The 14,745-nt window shown below is 46.4% G+C and overlaps 1 protein-coding gene across 1 annotated transcript in view; it reads left to right on the top strand.

The window, feature by feature from the left end:
• The window catches only part of LOC141116492 (V-type proton ATPase catalytic subunit A-like), a 64,183-nt gene that overhangs the window by 25,856 nt on the left and 23,582 nt on the right, over window positions 1–14,745 (top strand). The window contains exons 4-12 of the mRNA XM_073608856.1: window positions 437–651; window positions 4,089–4,226; window positions 6,534–6,685; window positions 7,116–7,278; window positions 7,360–7,468; window positions 7,836–7,958; window positions 10,651–10,765; window positions 11,486–11,549; window positions 13,454–13,657. Of these exons, the coding sequence (XP_073464957.1) occupies window positions 437–651; window positions 4,089–4,226; window positions 6,534–6,685; window positions 7,116–7,278; window positions 7,360–7,468; window positions 7,836–7,958; window positions 10,651–10,765; window positions 11,486–11,549; window positions 13,454–13,657 (1,283 nt within the window). The remainder of the gene's footprint in view (window positions 1–436; window positions 652–4,088; window positions 4,227–6,533; window positions 6,686–7,115; window positions 7,279–7,359; window positions 7,469–7,835; window positions 7,959–10,650; window positions 10,766–11,485; window positions 11,550–13,453; window positions 13,658–14,745) is intronic.

Consider the following 14,745-nt stretch of genomic DNA (forward strand, 5'->3'; position numbering starts at 1 on the left):
ATTATTATATATTATATTATTATTATATATTAGCTAAAGTATGTGGGCATAGGACACACCCCCTGTCACGCCCCCTTAAAGGGGAATTATACAAAAAAAGATAAGTTAAACCCAGAAGTGCTTTTTTTTTAACCACTACTATTCCTTTATATTGGCTTTTAAAATTCACAAATGCAGCAATTTAGAAATTGGATGAAAGGTTTGGCTCTGGGAAACACTTTTTGAAAGATAAAAAGTGCATTTTATATGCAACTATATAGATCAGCCCAAAATGAGGGACAAATGAGGAGGAAAGCGGGACAGAGGGATTTTGTTCCAAATCAGGGACAGTCCCTTGAAATCAGGGACAGTTGGGAGCTATGGTAACACATAGTAGTAGTATAGTATAGAAGTGAGATTCTGCAGACGTTTCTCTTTCCTTAGTGAATGCCCCCAGCTGGCGTGTCGGTGGGAGATCCGGTGCTGCGGACTGGGAAGCCTCTCTCGGTAGAGTTGGGCCCGGGCATTATGGGAAACATTTTTGATGGGATCCAGCGTCCTTTAAAAGATATTTCAGACATGACAAAAAGTATTTACATCCCTCGGGGTATTAATGTGACCGCTCTGTCAAGAGATATCAAGTGGGAGTTTATTCCAGACAAAAACATCAGGGTAAGTACAAAGAGTGGGTGGGCTGGGATGAAGGTCACCCAGGAGTAGGTGGGGCTTACGTAGATTGCAGGCCAGGGTTGTCTGTTAGTTCTCTATAGATTGAAGGCCAGGGTTGTCTGTTAGTTCCCCATAAATTGTAGGCAAGAGCTGTCTTTTAGTTCTTCATAGATTGTTGGCCAGGGTTGTCTCTTAGTTCTCCATAGATTGCAGGCCAGGGCTGTCTCTTAGTTCTCCATAGATTGTTGGCCAGGGTTGTCTGCTAGTCATCCATAGATTGCAGGTCAGGATTGTCTCTTAGCTATTCATAGATTGTTGGCCAGGGTTGTCTGTTAGTTCTCCATAGACTGTTTGCCAGGGCTGTCTCTTAGTTATCCATAGATTGTTGGCCGGGGTTATCTGTTAGTTTTCCATAGATTGCAGGCCAGGGCTGCCTCTTATTTCTCCATAGATTGCAGGCCAGGCTGTCTCTTAGTTCTCCATAGATTGCAGGCCAAGTCTGTCTCTTAGTTCTCCATAGACAGCAGGCCAGGGCTGTCTCTCAGTTCTCCATAGATTGTTGGCCAGGGTTGTCTGTTAGTTCTCCATAGATTGCAGGCCAGGGTTGTCTCTCAGTTCTCCATAGATTGCTGGCCAGGCTGTCTCTTAGTTCTCCATAGATTGCAGGCCAAGGCTGTCTCTTAGTTCTCCATAGATTGCAGGCCAAGGCTGTCTCTTAGTTCTCCATAGATAGCAGGCCAAGGCTGTCTCTTAGTTCTCCATAGATAGCAGGCCAGGGCTGTCTCTTAGTTCTCCATAGATTGCAGGCCAGGCTGTCTCTTAGTTCTCCATAGATTGCAGGCCAAGACTGTCTCTTAGTTCTCCATAGATAGCAGGCCAGGGCTGTCTCTTAGTTCTCCATAGATTGTTGGCCAGGGTTGTCTGTTAGTTCTCCATAGATTGCAGGCCAGGGTTGTCTCTCAGTTCTCCATAGATTGCTGGCCAGGGTTGTCTCTTAGTTCTCCATAGATTGTTGGCCAGGGTCGTCTGTTGGTTCTCCATAGATTGCAGGCCAGGGTTGTCTGTTAGTTCTCCATAGATTGCAGGCTAGGGTTGTCTCTTAATTCTCCATAGAATGTTGGCCAGGGTTGTCTCTTAGTTCTCCATAGGTTGTTGGCCATGGTTGTCTGTTAATTCTCCACAGATTGCTGGCCAGGGTTGTCTCTTAGTTCTCCATAGATTGCAGGCTAGGGTTGTCTCTTTGTTCTCCATAGTATGTTGGCCAGGGTTGTTTCTTAGTTTTGCATAGATTGTTGGCCAGAGTTGTCTGTTAGTTCTCCACAGATTGCTGGCCAGGGTTGTCTTTTAGTTCTCCGTAGATTGCAGGCCAAGGCTTCCTCTTAGTTCTCCAATGATTGCAGGCCATGCTGTGTCTTAGTGGTCCATAGATTGCTGGCCAGGGTTGTCTCTTAGTTCTCCATAAATTGTAGGCCAGGGCTGTCTCTTAGTTCTCCATAGATAGCAGGCTGGGGCTGTCTCTCACTTCTCCAAAGATTGCTGGCCAGGGTTGTTTGACTCTGTTAGTTCTCCATAGATTGCAGGCCAGGCTATCTCTTAGTTCTCCATAGATAGCAGGCCAGGGCTGTCTCCCAGTTCTCCATAGATTGCTGGCCAGGGTTGTCTGTTAGTTCTCCATAGATTGCAGACCAGGGCTGCCTCCAAGTTCTCTATTGATTGCAGCCCATGCTGTTTCTTAGTTCTCCATAGATTGCTGGCCAGGGTTGTCTCTTAGTTCTCCATAGAATGCAGGCCAGGGCTGTCTCTTAGTTCTCCATAGATAGCAGGCCAGGGCTGTCTCTCACTTCTCCATAGTTGTTGGCCAGGGTTGTCTGTTAGTTCTCCATGGATTGCAGGCCAGATCTGTCTCTTAGTTCTCCATAGATTGCTGGCCAGGGTTGTCTGTTAGTTCTCCATATATTGCAGGCCAGAGCTGCCTCTTAGTTCTCCATTGATTGCAGGCCATGCTGTCTCTTAGTTCTCTATAGATTGTTGGCCAGGGTTGTCTCTTAGTTCTCCATTAAGAATGAGCTCCGGCTTGTTCGCACACCCCACGTGCAGAGCCCGCCAGGAAGTCGGCACTGCGCTCAGCTAATCACAGGCAGTGAGACATTGTCCCGATGCGCGGCTCCAGAGATTGGGAAATGTCTCACCGCCTGTGATTAGTGCAGTGCCGATTTCCTGGCGGGCTCTGCACGTGGGGTGTGAGAACACGCTGGAGCTCATCCTTATTCTCAATAGATAGCAGGCTGGGGCTGTCTCTCACTTCTCCATAGATTGTTTGCCAGGGTTGTCTGTTAGTTCTCCATAGATTGCAGGCCAGGTCTGTCTCTTAGTTCTCCATAGATTGCTGGCTAGGGTTGTCTGTTAGTTCTCCATAGATTACAGGCCAAGGCTGTCTCTTAGTTCTCCATAGATTTCAGGCCAGGGCTGTCTCTCAGTTCTCCATAAATTGTTGGCCAGGGTTGTCTGTTAGTTCTTCATAGATTGCAGTCCAGGTCTGTCTCTTAGTTTCTCATAGATTGCAGGTCAGGACTGTCTCTTAGTTCTTCATAGAATTGCAGGCCAGGGTTGTCTCTTAGTTCTCCATAGATTGTTGGCCAGGGTTGTCTGTTAGTTCTCCATAGATTGCAGGCCAGGGCTGTCTCTTAGTTCTCCATAGATTGCAGGTCAGGGCTGTCTCTCAGTTCTCCATAGATTGCAGGCCAGGGTTGTCTCTTAGTTCACCATAGATTGTTGGCCAGGGCTGTCTCCTGGTTCTCCATAGATTGTTGGCCAGGTCTGTCTCTTAGTTCTCCATAGATTGCAGGCCAGGGCTCTCGCTTAGTTCTCCATAGATTGCAGGCCAGAGCTGTCTCTTAGTTCTTCATAGATTACAGGCCAGGGTTGTCTGTTAGTTCTCCATAGATTGCAAGCCAGGGCTGTCTCTTATTTCTCCATAGATTGTTGGCCAGGGTTGTCTCTTGGTTCTCCATAGATTGCAGGCCAGGGCTGTCTCTTAGTTCTCCATAGATTGAAGGCCAGTGTTGTCTGTTCTCCATAGATTGCAGGCCAAGGCTCTCGCTTAGTTCACCATAGATTGCAGGCCAGGGCTGTCTTTTAGCTCTCCATAGATTGTTGGCTAGGACTGTCTCTTAGTTCTCCATAGATTGCTGGCCAGGGCTGTCTGTTGGTTCTTCATAGATTGCAGGCCAGGGCTGTCTTTTAGTTCGCCATAGATTGCAGGCCAGGCTTTCTCTTAGTTCTCCAAAGATTGTTGGCCAGGGTTGTCTGTTAGTACTTCGGGAACATCTGGAAATCATGAAGACAGGGTTAGGATCAATCATATGTCTTTAAATGTTTGAGGAATGGATAGATTGGCTGAGTGAGAGTGAATATGATTTGTAACGATTCTTTTTCCCCAGGCAGGTAGCCATTTGACTGGAGGGGATATCTACGGGAGTGTCACAGAGAATTCTCTCATCAAACACAAAATCATGGTACCCCCCCGAAGCCGTGGAACTGTCACCTATGTCGCTCCCCCTGGGAACTATGACATTTCAGTGAGTTGCTGTTTAAAGTCTTTAATTTATACTGCCCTCTACCTCTAGGTTAGGCATAGACCTTCCCTCTGCCAAGTCCTTATACATGGGTATCCTCCACATTGGAGGTCAAAGGACAATTTTCTTCATATTTGGAAGAAGGCAGTTTAATTTAGTTTTTTACATTTATAGTATTACATAGTAGGCAAGGTTGAAAAAAAGACACAAGTCCATGAAGTCCAACCTATGTGTGTGATTTTATGTCAGTATTTCAGTATTACATTGTATATCCCTGTATGTTGTGGTCGTTCAGGTGCTTATCTAATAGTTTCTTGAAATTGTCGATGCTCCCTTCTGAAACCACCACCTGTGGAAGGGAATTCCTAATTTTTGCCGCTCTTACAGCAAAGAACCCACTACGCAGTTCAAGGTTTAACCGCTTTTCTTCTAATTTTAGTGAATGGCCGCGTGTCTTATTAAGTTCCCTTTCGCGGAAAAGCTTTATCCCTATTGTGGGGTCACCAGTACAGTATTTTTATATTGAAATCATATCCCCTCTCAAGCGTCTCTTCTCCAGAGAGAATAAGTTCAGTGCTCACAACCTTTCCTCATAACTAAGATCCTCCAGACCCTTTATTAGCTTTGTTGCCCTTCTCTGGACTCTCTCCAGTTCCAGTACATCCTTCCTGAGGACTGGTGCCCAGAACTGGACAGCATACTCCAGGTGCGGCTGGACCAGAGTCTTGTAGAGCGGGAGAATTATCGTTTTATCTCTGGAGTTGATCCCCTTTTTAATGCCAATATTCTGTTTACTTTGTTTGCAGCACTTTGGCATTGCATGTCATTGCTGAGCCTATCATCTACTAGGACCCCCAGGTTCCTTTTACATCCTAGATTCCCCCAGAGGTTTTCCCCCTAGTGAGTAGATTGCATTCATATTTTTGCCACCCAAATGGATTATTTTACATTTTTCCACATTAAACCTCATTTTCCATGTAGTTGCCACCCCATTAATTTGTTCAGATCTTCCTGCAAAGTTTCCACATCCTGCGGAGAAGTTATTGCCCTGCTTAGCTTAGTATTGTCCACAAATACAGAGATTTAACTGTTTATCCCATCCTCCAGATCGTTTATGAACAAATTAAATAAGATTGGTCCCAGGACAGAACCCTGGGGAACCCCACTACCCACCCCCGACCATTCTGAGTACTCCCCATTTATCACCACCCTCTGAACTCGCCCTTGTAGCCAGTTTTCAGTCCATGTACTCACCCTATGGTCCATGCCAATGGACCTTACTTTGTACAGTAAACGTTTATGGGGAACTGTGTCAAATGCTTTTGCAAAATCCAGATACACCACGTCTACGCGCCTTCCTTTGTCTAGATGGCAACTCACCTTCTCATAGAAGGTTAATAGATTGGTTTGGCAAGAACGATTCTTCATGAATCCATGCTGATTACTGCTAATGATATCGTTCTTATTACTAAAATCTTGTATATAGTCCCTTATCATCCCCTCCAAGAGTTTACATACTATTAATGTTAGGCTAACAGGTCTTTAATTCCCAGGGATGTATTTTGGGCCCTTTTTAAATATTGGTGCTACATTGGCTTTTCTCTAATCAACAGTAGACTGCTTGTAAAAAATTAAGAACAAAGGTCTGGCAAATACTTGAATGAGTTCCTTAAGGACCCTCGGGTGAAAGCCATCTGGTCCCGGTGACTTATTAATGTTACGTTTTTCAAGTCTATTTCTATTCTGTCCTCTTTTAACCATAGAGGTGCTTCCTGTGATGTGTCATGAGGATTAACACTGCAGTTTTGGTTACTGAAGGCCCCTGATTACCTTGTGAAGACTGAGGAGAACAATAAATTCAATACCTTTGCCATTTCTCCATCCTTAATAACCAGATTTCTTTCATCATTCTTTATGGGACCAATATAATCTGACCTCCCTTTCTTACTATTTATGTACTTAAATAATTTTTGGGGATTTTTTTTACTCTCCTCCGCTATGTGCCTTTCGTGTTCTATTTTAGTCGCCCGGATTGCGCCCTTAAATTTCTTGTTGCATTCTTTGTAAAGTTGGAATACTGATGATGATCCCTCAGCCTTGTAATTTTTGAAGGCCTTCTCCTTTGCTTTTATATGCATTTTTACGTTGGAGTTAAGCCACGCAGGACTTTTATTAGCTCTTTTAAATTTTTTCCCCATTAGAATGCACTGGCTAATGCCCTTATTTAATATGCTCTTAAAGCATACCCATTTTTCCTCCGTGTTTTTGGTTCCTAAGATTTTATCCAAATTATTACTTTGTCTTTTCTAGGATGTGGTTCTAGAATTGGACTTCGAAGGCATCAAAGAAAAGCTGACCATGGTACAGGTGTGGCCAGTGCGGCAGATTCGACCAACCGCAGAGAAGCTTCCAGCCAACTACCCACTGCTGACTGGACAGAGAGTCTTGGACGCCCTTTTCCCGTAATGTCATCTGCTGGATTTCAAGGCTTACTAAGCCTCATTTCTGTTTGGCCATAGGTCCACAAACCTGGAAAGCCTCCAATCAGATGCAGACTTGTTCTTCATTTGTAAATTTGCAAGGGCACATTTGGATCTGATTCTGACAACATAGAACTTACATAAGACAACCGATATGGCTGGGTTCATGTCCAGACAGATCAGCTGTCTAGAGACTCCCATCGACAGATATGGGAGGTTTGGTGTAATTCCCACCATTGATGGTTTAATGGACAATCAGCCTGAGAGTGTAAAGCTCCATATAGGTGGTGATCTGGCCTTTGTAGAACTTCATCTTCCATCTCAGCAGGCCAGTCTTCCAATAGACACTGCTCAATATTTGACCAACAGAGAGATTAGGTGTCCCAACAGATGTACATGTTTTTTTTCTCAGATGTGTCCAAGGTGGAACCACAGCAATCCCTGGTGCCTTCGGCTGTGGGAAGACCGTGATCTCTCAGGCTTTATCCAAGTTCTCCAATAGTGATATCATTGTATACGTGGGCTGTGGAGAGAGAGGTAACGAGATGTCAGAGGTGCTGAGAGACTTCCCAGAGGTAAGACATTTCTCAGACAACTCACCATAAATCCCTTTGGCTGATATTGTGTACTCATCCCAAGAATTCATTATTAATCAGCTTACCATGGAGGTTAATGGGAAAACTGAGACAATCATGAAAAGGACAACTCTGGTGGCAAACACATCCAACATGCCGGTGGCAGCTAGAGAGGCCTCAATCTACACAGGTTTGCCCATGTCTTATATATTTGTATGTACATGAAGTCTTTAGTAAATATTCATTCCATTGGTCTACTCTGTGTCTTGTTAGATAAGTGTGTGCTGTGGTAGTCGCTGTATTGATGCCCCTCCAGTCTCCAACAGTTACCCCATTTACCATTCTCAAACATGAGTGAGGCTACTTTTGGCCCAAATCAAACAATTTGCAGTGTCTGATGTCATACTCAACATTATCTAAACCTTGCGTCATGAGCCAGCTAGATGGACTGATGATAATAAATATGTACAACATTGAGCCGATGCCCCTCCATCTCAGCTTGAACCTTGACCCTAAATATATTCAATAAGACTGAAGAATGTTCTCTTCTCAAAAAGGAATCACCCTGTCTGAATATTTCCGAGATATGGGTTACAACGTCAGTATGATGGCGGACTCCACTTCACGATGGGCTGAGGCGCTGAGAGAAATCTCTGGTCGTTTGGCAGAAATGCCAGCTGGTAAGAATCATTTATCTAACTCCATTCAATGAGTTTTCTATCTCTAATAGTGAAGGAAATTGGATAAAATAACTACAATAGTTTCCACCCCTCCCACAATGAGGAGATTTCCCCCCAGTAGTTTGTGTCTCTGCCCTCCCTCAATGGTGAGATTTCCTGCAGTAGTTTTTGTCTCTGCCCTCTCACAATGGTAAAATTTCCTGAATTAGTCTGTCTTGGCTCCTTCCACGATGGGGAGATTTCCCCCCAGTAGTTTGTGTCTCTGCCCCTCTCACAATGGGGAGATTAGATAAGGTGTCACTCACACAGCTGAGCTCCACCATTATAATGACAGCAGTTGGCGGGAGATGGGAGTTCTGTTGGTGGAGAGGTTAGTAGAAGAAAACACACAATATCGTAACAGAAATCTTTCCTGAAGATTCAACATTCATTATCGTAACAGACTTTCCTGAAGACTGTATAATGTATATGGAAGAGTCTCATTTGTTGGGTCTCAGGGAAAGTAGGGGCAGCCATTGGTTGTGTGTCAGGGATGATAGGGGGCAGCCATTTGTTGGGTGTCAGGGATGATAGGGGGCAGCCATTTGTTGGGTGTCGGGGATGATAGGGGGGAAAGCCATTGGTTGTGTCTCAGGGACAGTAGGGGGCAGCCATTTGTTCGGTGTCAGGGATGATAGGGGGCAGCCATTTGTTGGGTGTCAGGGACAGTAGGGGGGCAGCCATTGGTTGTGTCTCAGGGACAGTAGGGGGCAGCCATTTGTTCGGTGTCAGGGATGATAGGGGGCAGCCATTTGTTGGGCGTGGGGGACAGTAGGGGGCAGCCATTTATTGGGTGTCAGGAAGGGCAGGGGGCAGCCATTGGTTGGGCCTCAGGTACAGTAGGGGGCAGCCATTTGTTGGGTGTCGGGGATGGTAGGGGGGCAGCCATTTGCTGGGTGTCAGAGACGATAGGGGGCAGTCATTTGTTGGGTGTTGGGGAGGGCAGGAGGGCAGCCATTGGTTGTGTCTCAGGGACAGTAGGGGGCAGCCATTTGTTGGGTGTCAGGGATAATAGGGGGCAGCCATTTTTTGGGTGTCGGGGATAGCAGGGGGCAGCCATTGGTTGTGTGTCGGGGACGGTAGGGGGGCAGCCATTTGTTGGGTGTTAGGGACAATAGGGGTCAGCCATTTGTTGGGTGTCGGCGACAGTGGGGGGGCAGCCATTGGTTGTGTCTCAGGGACAGTAGGGGGCAGCCATTTGTTGGGTGTCAGGGATGATAGGGGGCAGCCATTTGTTGGGTGTCAGGGATAATAGGGGGCAGCCATTTTTTGGGTGTCGGGGATAGCAGGGGGCAGCCATTGGTTGTGTGTCGGGGACGGTAGGGGGGCAGCCATTTGTTGGGTGTTAGGGACAATAGGGGTCAGCCATTTGTTGGGTGTCGGCGACAGTGGGGGGGCAGCCATTGGTTGTGTCTCAGGGACAGTAGGGGGCAGCCATTTGTTGGGTGTCAGGGATGATAGGGGGCAGCCATTTGTTGGGTGTCGGGGATGGTAGGGGGGCAGCCCTTGGTTGGGTCTCAGGGACGGTAAGGGGCAGTCATTTGTTGGGTGTCAGGGATGATAGGGGGCAGCCATTTGTTGGGTTTGGGGACAGTAGGGGGGCAGCCATTGGTTGTGTCTCAGGGACAGTAGGGGGCAGCCATTTGTTCAGTGTCAGGGATGATAGGGGGCAGCCATTTGTTGGGTGTCGGCGACAGTAGGGGGGCAGCCATTGGTTGTGTCTCAGGGACAGTAGGGGGCAGCCATTTGCTGGGTGTCAGGGACGATAGGGGGCAGTCATTTGTTGGGTGTCGGGGAGGGTAGGAGGGCAGCCATTGGCTGTGTCTCATGGACAGTAGGGGGCAGCCATTTGTTGGGTGTCAGGGATAATAGGGGGCAGCCATTTTTTGGGTGTCGGGGATAGCAGGGGGCAGCCATTGGTTGTGTGTCAGGGACGGTAGGGGGGCAGCCATTTGTTGGGTGTTAGGGACAATAGGGGTCAGCCATTTGTTGGGTGTCAGGGACAGTGGGGGGGGGGGGCAGCCATTGGTTGTGTCTCAGAGACAGTAGGGGGCAGCCATTTGTTGGGTGTCAGGGACAGTGGGGGGGGGGGCAGCCATTGGTTGTGTCTCAGAGACAGTAGGGGGCAGCCATTTGTTGGGTGTCGGGGATGGTAAGGGGGCAGCCCTTGGTTGGGTCTTAGGGACGGTAAGGGGCAGTCATTTGTTGGGTGTCAGGGATGATAGGGGGCAGCCATTTGTTGGGTTCGGGGACAGTAGGGGGGCAGCCATTGGTTGTGTCTCAGGGACAGTAGGGGGCAGCCATTTGTTCGGTGTCAGGGATGATAGGGGGCAGCCATTTGTTGGGTGTCGGTGACAGTAGGGGGGCAGCCATTGGTTGTGTCTCAGGGACAGTAGGGGGCAGCCATTTGTTGGGTGTCGGGGACGTTAGGGAGGCCGCATTTGTTGGGTGTCGGGGAGGGTAGGGGCAGCTATTCGCTGGGTTTCAGGGACAGTAGGGGGGCAGCCTTGGTTGGGTCTCAGGGACGGTAAGGGGCAGCCATTTGTTGGGTGTCGGGGATGGTAGGGGGGTAGTCATTTTATTAGATGTCCAGTGCCGGCATAATCCGACCCATTTGGCCTCCTTCTCATGTGTGAAATGATTTGTGTTACAGATAGCGGTTACCCTGCGTACCTTGGCGCTCGATTGGCCTCCTTCTATGAGAGGGCAGGAAGAGTCCGGTGTCTGGGAAGTCCTCAGAGAGAAGGCAGCGTCAGCATTGTTGGAGCGTGAGTGGACCAATCTGTGTAGCAGTGGCCATGTTTGTCAATCCATGATCCAGGCTACCCAAGAATGACCTTCCTAACAGGCAGGAAATGAGCTTTAAAGCAAACCTCCATCCCTCCATCTCATGCCAGGATCGGAGGTCCATAATGACCAATCAGATAATGAAGTGCTAGTTGTATACAGTGGGGTCGATTTGTAGAGTATTTGCAGACCTATTAGTCCTATGAAGCTGCATGTGCATTTATTTATATGTGAGTGGAAGAAATCATGTGCTACCAGGCTATTTGCTCTCCAAGTCAAATGTTATTCATTCATATGGAATAGGTTGAATCAAGAAAATACTGCATTATTATTGCCACTAGATAGAGCTGCTTAATATAGTGAATAAATATTTGTTTCCTATGATCAACAGCTCCATCTAGTGGCCATAATGTGGTATTTTCCTGATTTTACTACGTTCTGTGTGAATGAATAACCTTCTACCTGGAGAGACAATAGCCTAATAGTATTTAAATGTGACCCTATTTGCACAGAACAAATCTATATGCAGTTTCATGTGATGAATAGCTCAGACAATTTTGTATAACTACACGTTTATGACCAAACATTATTGGGAGGAGGTTCTGCAGCTACGGAGCTTGTGGAGTAACGCCCTAATAGTTGGGGTCTTTGCTTTGTTTGCATTACTAATAAGTCTCAAATATATTAATTTCTCTTCACAGCGTTTCCCCACCTGGTGGTGACTTCTCCGATCCGGTCACATCAGCCACTCTGGGTATTGTGCAGGTAGGCATCTATTGCATGGCATTCATCGAAGGAGGAACCAATCCCACTGAACAATGAGCAGGAGAACTGGTTGTCTGCAGAAGGACAATTTCCCTTACCTACCACAAAGGACATATGGGGCCAATGCTTAGTCTATGTCATCATTTCCCCTGGGGTTAAGGGTGAGGGTGAGGGTTACAGGTTAGGGTTAGAGTTAGGGTGAGGCTTAGAGGTTAGATTTAGGGTTACAGCTAGTGTTATAGTTAGGAGTTTGGGTTAGAGATAGGGTTAAAGGTTAGGGTCATATCTAGTGTTAGAGTTAGGCCCCTTTCACACTTGTGTGACTTCAAAGTCATGCGATTTTACAGCGATTTTGCGGCCGCGAGTTTGCCGCGATTTGGGAGCAGTACTACTTTGTACGCCTTTGCCACAACTTTGGCATTAACCATTCTCAGCTTGTGCTTACAAAGTCGTACTGAAATCGTGTCTATATTATTCAGGTACGATTTGCATGCTACTTGAGGGTTTAACATTGAGGTCTATGGACATCAACTCGCATGGAAGTTGGACCAAAGTAGTTCCGGAGACTACTTTGAAGTCGGCACGACTTAAAGTCGTGCCAATATGAATGGTAGTCATTGAAAATCATGGAGAATGACTTGTCATATGATTTTGCAGTACAAAATCGTGGGATAAGTCGTATAAGTGTGAAAGGGGCCTTAGGGTTAGAGTTAGATGTTTTGGTTAGTTATGCCGTGTACACACGATCGGATTTTCCGACAACAAAACCATGGATTTTTGTTCGAAGGGTGTTGGCTCCAACTTGTCTTGCATACACACGGTCACACAAATGTTGGCCAACAATTACGAACGTAGTGATGTACAAGACGTACGACCAGCCGATGTGATATCTCCATTATGAACGCTAGTTTTACAAGACCGAGAACTTCTGGCTCGTACTTGATTCCGAGCATGCGTGTTTGTACTTTGGACTTTTGTCCGACGGACTTGTGTACAAACGATCGGAAAATCCGTCAACACACATTTGTTGGTGGAAAATTTGAGAGCATGCTAGCCAGCATTTGTTGGCGGAAAGTCCGCCAACAAATGTCTGGTGGAGCATATACACGGTCGGACTTACCACCAACAAGCTCACATCCAACATTTCCAGTCGGAAAATCCGATCGTGTATACACGGCATTAGGGGTCATGGTTAAAAGTTAGGGTTAAAGCTAGTGTTGGAGGATAGGGTTAGGGTTATAGTTAGGGTTTGAATTAGGGTTATGGGGTTGGGTTATGGGTTAGAGTTAGAGGTTAGGGTTATAGTTAGTGTTATAATTAGAGGTTAGGGTTATAGTTAGTGTTATAATTAGAGGTTAGGGTTAGAGTTAGTGTTATATTTAGAGGTTAGGGTTATAGTTAGTGTTATATTTAGAGGTTAGGGTTAGAGTTAGGCTTGTGATTTTTAGTTAGAAGCTAGGGTTAAAGTTAGGGGTTTGAGTTAAAGCTAGTGCTATAGTTAAAGGTTAGGGTTGTATTTAGAGGTTTGGGTTAGAGTTAGGATTAAAGGTTAGGGTCATAGCTAGTGTTATAATTATCGGTTAGAGTTAGGGTTTTTTTTAGAGGTTTGACTTAGAATTAGGGTTAAAGGTTAGGGTTATAGATAGTGTTATAGTTAGAGCTTAGAGTTAGGGTTTAGTTAGGGGTTTGGGTTAGAGTTAAGAATTAGGGTTAGGGTTATAGTCAGGGTATGAATTAGGGTTATGGGATAAGGTTAGAGGTAGGGTTAGATGTCATTTATCATACTGGCTTGTTTGTCTGGGGCGGTGTCCAGCACTGTGTAGCATGTAAAATGTAATATTGAAAACGTTGTATATTACGGGAGCGATATGTAAAGCTGAATCCTCTCTTTTGCCCCCTGATAGGTGTTCTGGGGACTAGACAAGAAATTAGCCCAAAGGAAACATTTTCCATCTGTGAACTGGCTCATCAGTTACAGCAAGTACATGAGGGCACTGGATGAATATTATGAGAAGAACTTTGCTGAACTGGTACCACTTCGAACCAAAGCCAAAGAGATCCTTCAGGAGGAGGAAGACCTTGCAGAGATTGTCCAGCTGGTGGGAAAGGTGAGACCAGGAGCACATTATACATAAGATGTGTCCTGGCATGTACTGCCATCTCAAAGCACAAACATCTTTTCTGTGTAGTCTATGGGGACATGTGAGGTCAATGGGGAAAAAGTGAGGTCTGGGAAGGACTTGTGAGGTCTGTGGGGGACATGTGAGTTCTATGAGGGACATATGATGTCTGTGGAGGACATCTAAGGTCTATGGATAATATGTGAGGTCTGTGGAGGACATGCGAGGTCTGTCGGGGATATGTGAGGTGTGTAGAGGACATGTGGGGTCTATGAGGGATATGTGAGGCCTGTGGAGGACACACAAGGTCTATGGGGGCTATGTGAAGTCTGTGGAGAACATGCAATGTCTATGGGAGATATGTGAGGTCTGTGGAGGGCATGAAAGGTATATAGGGATATGTGAGGTCTATAGAGGACACACAAGGTTTTATGGGGGTTATGTGAGGTCTGTGGAGGACATGAAAAGTATATGGGGGATATGTGAGGTATATGGTTGCTATGTGAGGTCTATGGGGGTTATGTGAGGTGTGTGGAGGACACTCAAGGTCTATGGGGGATATGTGAGGTCTATGGGGGATATGTGAGGTCTGTGGAGGACATATAAGGTATATGGGGGATATGTGAAGTCAGTGGAGGACATGTGAGGTATATGGGACGCGAGATCTATGGGGATATGTGAAGTCTGTGGAGAACATGTGAGGTCTATGAGGGATATGTGAGGTCTGTGGAGGACATGTGAGGTCTATGAGGGATATATGAGGGCTATAGGGGACATGTGAGGTCTGCAGCAGGCATGTGAGGTCTATGGGAGATACGTAAGGTCTGTGGAGGACAAGCGAGGTATATAGGGGACATGTGAGGTCTGCGGAGAACATGTGAGGTATATGGGAGATATGTGATGTCTGTGGGGGACACACAAGGTCTATGGGGGTTATGTGAGGTCTATGGAGGACATGCGAGGTCTATGGGGGATATATGAGGTCTGTGGAGGACACACAAGGTTTATGGGGGTTATGTAAGGTCTGTGGAGGACATGAAAATTATATGGGGGATGTGTGAGGTCTATGGTTGCTA

The sequence above is a fragment of the Aquarana catesbeiana genome, linkage group LG13, assembly GCF_042186555.1.
Source record: "Aquarana catesbeiana isolate 2022-GZ linkage group LG13, ASM4218655v1, whole genome shotgun sequence".
Classification (NCBI taxonomy): domain Eukaryota; kingdom Metazoa; phylum Chordata; class Amphibia; order Anura; family Ranidae; genus Aquarana; species Aquarana catesbeiana.